The 7,060-nt window shown below is 44.5% G+C and overlaps 1 protein-coding gene across 1 annotated transcript in view; it reads left to right on the forward strand.

The window, feature by feature from the left end:
• Positions 1-5,239, forward strand: part of TENT5B (terminal nucleotidyltransferase 5B) — a 62,460-nt gene extending 57,221 nt beyond the window's left edge. Inside the window, exon 4 of the mRNA XM_044435127.1 lies at positions 646-5,239. Within this exon, the coding sequence (XP_044291062.1) occupies positions 646-1,665 (1,020 nt within the window). The 3' untranslated portion in view covers positions 1,666-5,239. The remainder of the gene's footprint in view (positions 1-645) is intronic.
• The last annotated feature ends 1,821 nt before the right edge of the window (positions 5,240-7,060 follow it).

Genomic DNA, 7,060 nt, shown 5'->3' on the forward strand with positions numbered 1-7,060 from the left:
TGGGCAGGTAACAGCGTTCCGTGCACTTCGGCGTTTAGTCCTGCCGGCCACACGACCACGGAGACTGTCTGCGGACAAATGCTGGCTCCCTCAGCCAGGAAATGGAGATGAGCACCGCCCCCTAGAGTCAGGCATGACTGGACTTAATGTCAAGGGGAAACCTTTACCTAGATGTAATGTTGGAAGATCAGTGACCAGAGTTTTTCAGTCCTTGAATTGAGCAGCATGTTACAGTAGGTGGTTCCCATTTCCTTTGCCATTTCCCAGGAAAATTGCTCAGCCACAGTTGACATCTGTCCCACAGGGAAAAGAGTGCAGGTTCCTCTGTGCACCAGAGAGCAGCCTTGAAGAGGTAACAGCCAATTCTGCTGAAGTGTTCTCCCCTGCAGTATATCACAGTAGATATGTGCTCCCGGAAGCTGCAATTGGACTTCTTAGAACTACGTACATTATATCTACTTGTGCTTATGCAAACTTGATTGCTTGATTATTCCTTTGCTTGCCCTTCTAAATTGCCTATAAAGGAACTAATGCAGGTCACCAATTTAAACACACCAACCAGATGTTTGCGGATAGCAATTGGGAGTTGCCTCCTGTTTCTCCAGCTCTCAGTACTTACAACAGTTTGCCTCTCCTGTGTTGCAGGTAGTCCGTAGCCGTCTAGAAAAACAAGGTATCCCTGTCCACAACGTGAGACTGAATGGCTCTGCTGCAAGCCATGTGCTACATCAGGACAGTGGCCTGGGGTACAAGGATCTGGATCTCATTTTTGGTGTAGACCTGAAAAGTGAGGATGTCTTCCAGCTGGTGAAAGATGTAGTGATGGATTGTCTCCTGGACTTCCTCCCAGAAGGGGTAAACAAAGACAAGATCACTCCCATGACTCTGAAAGAGGCCTATGTGCAGAAACTGGTGAAAGTGTGCAATGAAACAGACCGTTGGAGTCTTATATCACTGTCCAACAACAGTGGGAAGAATGTGGAACTCAAATTTGTAGACTCTCTTCGGCGGCAGTTTGAGTTCAGTGTAGATTCTTTTCAGATAATATTGGACTCACTGTTGCTCTTTGGAGAGTGTTCAGAGAACCCAATGTCTGCAAACTTCCACCCTACTGTCACCGGAGAGAGTATGTATGGGGACTTTGAGGAAGCGATGGACCACCTGAGGAACCGGATCATCGCCACCAGGAATCCAGAGGAGATCAGAGGTGGTGGGCTTCTGAAGTACTGCAACCTCCTTGTAAGGGGATTTAAGCCCAGATCAGATGTGGACATGAAGGCGCTACAGAGATACATGTGCTCCAGGTTTTTTATAGACTTTCCTGACATTGGGGAGCAGCAGCGGAAGCTGGAGTCTTACCTTCAGAGCCACTTTGTTGGGATGGAAAGTAAAAGGTACGATTGCCTGATGACCCTTCACAGAGTGGTAAATGAGAGTACAGTGTGCTTGATGGGACATGAAAGGCGGCAGACGCTGAACCTTATAGCCATGTTGGCTGTGAGGGTCTTGGCCGAACAGAACATCATCCCGACTGTCACAAATGTGACCTGTTACTACCAGCCGGCACCATACGTCAGCGAAATCAATGTCAACTATTATGTCACCCACATGCAACCTCTTCTGCCGTGCAGTCACTCCTACCCAACTTGGCTCCCCTGCAACTGAGCGCTGGAATGGCTCCAGTCCTTGTCCTCTGGGGAGCAGAGGTTGTGCGCTCAGAATAAGAAATGTTCTTGAGTGTGTTGCTCCTACATTGGAACTAAGTCTGCTGTATATTGTGGGAAATTGTGCAGTGTTATGAGTAGTTACCAGAAATGTTTACAGTAGAAAATGCTTGAGTTATGTATGGGGTGGGTGGATAGGATTAGGTTCAAGGTAGAGCTGCACTACCTGAGATGCAAGCTGATTTTTTTCTTTTTTTAGTACAAGAAGCATTAAGGGCTGTGCAGACTGTTTCTGAAGATATGCCAAAGTGTCCGATTCCTTTTTAAGGGACCAAAGAAATCCTATTCAAGTGCCTGCAACCAAAAAAAAAAAAAGTACTGTAACCTTATTATTTTGTAAGGGCAGAACTCCCTATCGGTGGTAGTTTGGGATGTCTGCAAGTTGGGTCATCCAGTCATTTCCGTCACGGGATCAGGATGGGCAGGAGCTTGCAAGAACAGTAGCTGTGCTGTGACTTGCTTTCTGATGGACCAGCAGTATTGATTAGCAGCCAAATGGTGGGGGTGGGGGAATAGGACTGGGTTCATAGCCATAAAGATGGTTTTGGCATAGATGGGTGGTTGTCCCCATTCACCATCATGAAGGCTAGAAGAAGAATGGGATCCTGCCCCCAAAGTATTGCTCTTTAAAATGTGCAGTGCCAAACCTAGGAGGTGACTTCATGAAGGAGAGGCTTTAAAGGAGTCTTTGCTTGTCGCAGTATGCCCTTTCTGAAGGAAAATCAAAGACGTTTCAAGTGGGAGTTCTGAGATACTAAAAGTCAGCCTAGCTGGCTGCCAACTGGGATGAATTGGTGGAAGCACAAACAGATGTAGGCAGACCGATCTGTTCCTGGTAGCAGTTGTGAGCTAAGAATTAGGTCCTGGGCCAAGAGGCCTGGAAAATATGGAAAATGATGTGCTTGCCAGCCCTATGAGCTGCTATTCTTTTCTTTATCGAGTGCCTGTGTCTGCCTGCTTGACTCCACATCAGAGTAAAACGATCTTCTGTGTAGCCCAGCAAGAGGCTTCTTGTTGGCAAAGGACTGATGTGGGGAAATTCTCTCAAGTTTGGTGCTTTTCTGAGGTAGAAGAGAGACGGGAGGGAGGTCTTGAAAGCTGAACTCTGTGTTAAAGAGGCGCTTGATATCTTGTACAAAATAAGCAGACTTTTGAAGTAACTACTTATGCAGCACAATAATCCTTTTCTGGATATTTTGGATTGCATAGCAATTCCTCGTGCAATATGTCAGTTCAGGTTGATTATGCTTTTCTTAGGAAGCTGAAGCAGTGAATACTTTAGCTTTTTTGGCAGGCCTGCTCTGAAAGGGCTGTATGAAAGATGTTTCATGGTGTATCCTTGAAGGTCAACCTACTTACTGATCTGTTCCTTTGCAATAATGCTGTACCATAATGGGGCAGGCTGAAAAAAAATGAAATAAAATGTCATACTTGGAATGTGTCTAGGTAAAATTCTGCCTCTTCCTGGGGAATGCGAGCTGGGTTGGCTAGACCAAACCATTTTCGGTCTGCTGCCTGCTTCAAGTCTTCCCATCTTGACTTTCACAACTCATCCTGGCTGAGAAGGGCTGAATGCTTGCTTCTGAGAGGTCCAATGCTATGTAAATAGGGAGTTCTCCTGAAATACATTCAATGACTCTTGAAGACATTTCCTCCTCTACGTACTGGTGAATTCCTCCCTGCTCCAAGATGAATGTGGCCTCGGTGCCAAAAGCAAGGAGCTTCATTGAGTTTTCCCGTCTTCCACTTGAAGAGGATGCTTCTAGACTCTCCTTGGGGAGCATTTCAATAGTTCACATTTAAAAGGGTTTGCACTAAAGTAGCACGGCTGACTGGCTAGCAGCACTTTTTTGGCTGATGGGAAACTTAAGCATTAGAAGAACTGCCTCTTTACAAAGTTAAACTGTTTAAAGGCAAAAACAAAACCTTCCCCTATAACCAAGGGCTTGCTGGAGGGGTTTTTAATGCATTTTTGTGGCATGGGGATGGGTGTGTGTGGGGTGCATTTCTTACAAATGGAGGCTGCGTCAGACATATGCTGTGATCATGCTGTTTTCTTGTATGTGTGAGGGTAGCCTAAATATTTGAAGAGGTTGACACTTTGAATGGCACTTCTAGACTTGTGTTTGAATGTGTTCGGCAGCAATCAGACCTGTCATGCAGTAGGCCTGACATAAGACTTGCTAGATTCTTTAGAATCTGTCACCTTAAATAAATACAATGTATTGAATTTTGTTGGATTCTTCTTACTTGACCACATGAAGATACTGCAGTTCTTGTTTCTCAGTCACTAGCCTTCCCTTTGACCCCTCTAACCCCTCTCCTCTGAAACAAGACCGATGTGGGCAGAATTGGAGCCAAGCACAATGACGACTCCCCAGTTACTAGCCCTCCTTCTGCTTTACCAATGGCTTTCCTCAGGCACTTCAAATTAGAGCTGCGAAGGGGAGCACACAGGCAATCTCTAGCACAGCCTTCCCTAGCGTGGCATCTTCACATACCTTGGTATGCATTTCCTGTCATCCCTAAGAATTGGTCATGATGATGGGGGCTGTAGGCAACACCTCTGGAGAGTACCATGTTGGGAAGGCTGGTTTAGTATCAGGTACCAACTCAGGCATGCTACCACAAGCCCGTGGGCAGAGGTCAGCTCTGAGCTTCAGCAACAAGGGACAAAGCATTAGCACTGTATAGTCATACCATGTTGGTGAAGGGACAGCATAACCCTCGCCAATTCTTCCTTCATGTAGAACAGTGTTTCAGCATGCATTGAGCCCCCCCCCCAGTACTAAAAGTTTCAGGGGGAAAGCAATACAGACCACCTCCATGGGGGTGCAGGGCTTCTTTGTAATGGAAGTTGAGGCATGTTGGAGTAAGCATCTTCTAAAGTGGAAACAGAACTTGATACAAGTGGAAGAATTCACTAAAAATCCTGATCAGGAACTAAATTACCTGAGGGTAGAGGTGCTATATCTGTATGTGAGTGTTGCATAAAGAGAGAATTGAGCTAATGTGCTGTTTTTAACATGGGCTTTAAATTGCAGTCTGTTCTGGAGGGGAGGGGAGAAAATAGAAGGATTTTGAAGAACCCCAAGTTTAGCATCCTTCATGTGGCCCCCTACCCCATGTGATTCTGTCTTAATTTTTCTGTTAGCATTCACATTAGCAAGGCCCAAAACAGTACAGAAAGTTACCTTCTGGTGTGACAGTGAATTTGGCCTATATGCAAAGTATACGGTAGTTCATGTCCTACCAAGGTCTAGCTCTCTTGTGCCATTCCAATAGCATGATCTCTCCTGTCTCAGTCCATTGCGTACTGCAGTTGGCAGTTGTCTCTGAATCTGATCAGAGCAGCACAAAACACCTGATGTGGTTGGCTTTTTCCATTGTTGGAGCAGATCAGGCTAAACAAAAGGATGCTAGTGGAAAACACCAGTTGTGATCTGAAAGGGGCTTTCAATGTTTGGGTGTTTGAGCTCTTTTAAAATACCAAATAAAAATCTATTTTCTCAAAAGGTGTTCTGTCGTTCTTGGCTAAGCATAAACACAGTATGTGGTAACAGTGCTCAAGGCAAAAGCGCTCAATGCCTTTAGACACAATTACTGATCAGTGGCTCTAGAAATAAAGAGAAACTGTTTACTAGCTCAAGTATAATGCAACTTACTTTGGACGGTGGGAAGAGAAGCCAGCAACCCTCAGCTGCTTAAATAAATGCTGCTTTTATGCATGCTTGAAATTGTATGTATGTATTAGATTTATATCCTGCTTTTTTTCTTACAATGAACTCAAAGCATCATTCTGCTGCTGCTGTCAAGCTTATCCCTAGAACATTCCTATAAGCTAGGTTAGGCTGAGAATCTGTGGCTAGCCCAAAGTCACCCAGTTGGCTCCATGGCCAAGCGGGGACTAGAACCCAGATTGCTTGAGCACCAGTCCTGTACTCCTAAGCACTACACCACACCTTTCATGGATATACCTATATCACATGTTATGACAGAAAGCTGACCTGGTGTCCCCCAAATTTTTTGACCTATAAGCCCCATAATCATGGGGGGGGGTACTTAAAGGGATGTTCTACCTTCAGTAAAACCCTGCATGAGGAAAAATTTAAGTGAATCAAATTAATGGAAGCTAAAACAACACATCAAGACTTGCCTCAAAACCCTCAGTGAAGATACTCTCATGGTAGTGGGGGCTAATGGGAGCTGGAGTCAATATCAGGGAGCTGCAGGTTCCTCACCCTTGCATTAGGCATGGATTTTTAGACTTGGCTATTTAAGTCTATAGTTCACCAATTGATATGCAGGTTCATGCACTTTGAGTGACACCTAGCAACTGGCCCATGTCCAAGAAAGTCCACCTGAAGCTTTTAAAATTCAAGCAAACTTTGTGTGAGGTATGGAAGATGAATCAAATGGCTTTAACTGCAAGATAATAGCTTGATTCTGGTATCTGCTGATCCAAAGGATGTATTGTACTTTTTCTGCTGAACTAGCTTACACATGGTGGTTTGATCCAGATTTAGTCATATGTAGAATAGGCTCTTTAAAAGCAATTGGACTTGAGCTAGTCATAACAAAACTCCCCTTGATTCCAGTGGGTTTATTCTACATAAGTCTGTCTGACCCATTGGAAGAACGGAGCACTGAGTCAGTGGCAGAATCAAATCTGTTTTCTGCTTGAAGTGTCTTGGAAACCCTGCTTGGCCTAATTTCTGCATTTTCAGATTTTTTGTTGAGGGGGGGAATTGTTAATCTTGGGGTCATTTGATCTGTTTCTTAGTGCATAATAATATTAGGCAATACTTATGCATAATTATTGTGCACACTTCTACCAGCATTGCAATAATTACTATTTTCTCCACCACCCCATGGCTGAAGCTTTCTATGCAGTTTACAGCAATCCATAAAACAATACAAGAGAAGTAAAATACAATACATAAGAATAAATAAAAGCAAAGCAAAAAATCAACACTGCTAACACTATGACAATCTGAGCTGTATAGGCATATTTTGGGAACAATTTTCCCTTTTGTGGAACTCCTGCTTTCCACACCCAATAAAGAGGATTTTGGAGGCAGTGAAGTAGTGATCTCGGACACTGAACTGACCTTTTTGGCTGTGCAGGAATGTTGAAAGCATTTGCTGTCCCCCACTGGCTCCTCTGTTCCTTCTCAGTTTAGCTGCAATCTTCCCAGTAGCCAGGGGACAGAGGAAAGGGGAATTGATTTTCCCCAGCAGAAATCCCGTGTTCCCTGTTGTAATGTCAACTATTTTGGGCTGGCTTGGTCTTGAATGGACCGTTAATTCCATTCGCTGTACAAAAGACCTGCCAG

The sequence above is a fragment of the Varanus komodoensis genome, unplaced genomic scaffold (assembly GCF_004798865.1).
Source record: "Varanus komodoensis strain SLA01 unplaced genomic scaffold, ASM479886v1 scaffold29_1, whole genome shotgun sequence".
NCBI classification, from domain to species: Eukaryota; Metazoa; Chordata; class Lepidosauria; order Squamata; family Varanidae; genus Varanus; species Varanus komodoensis.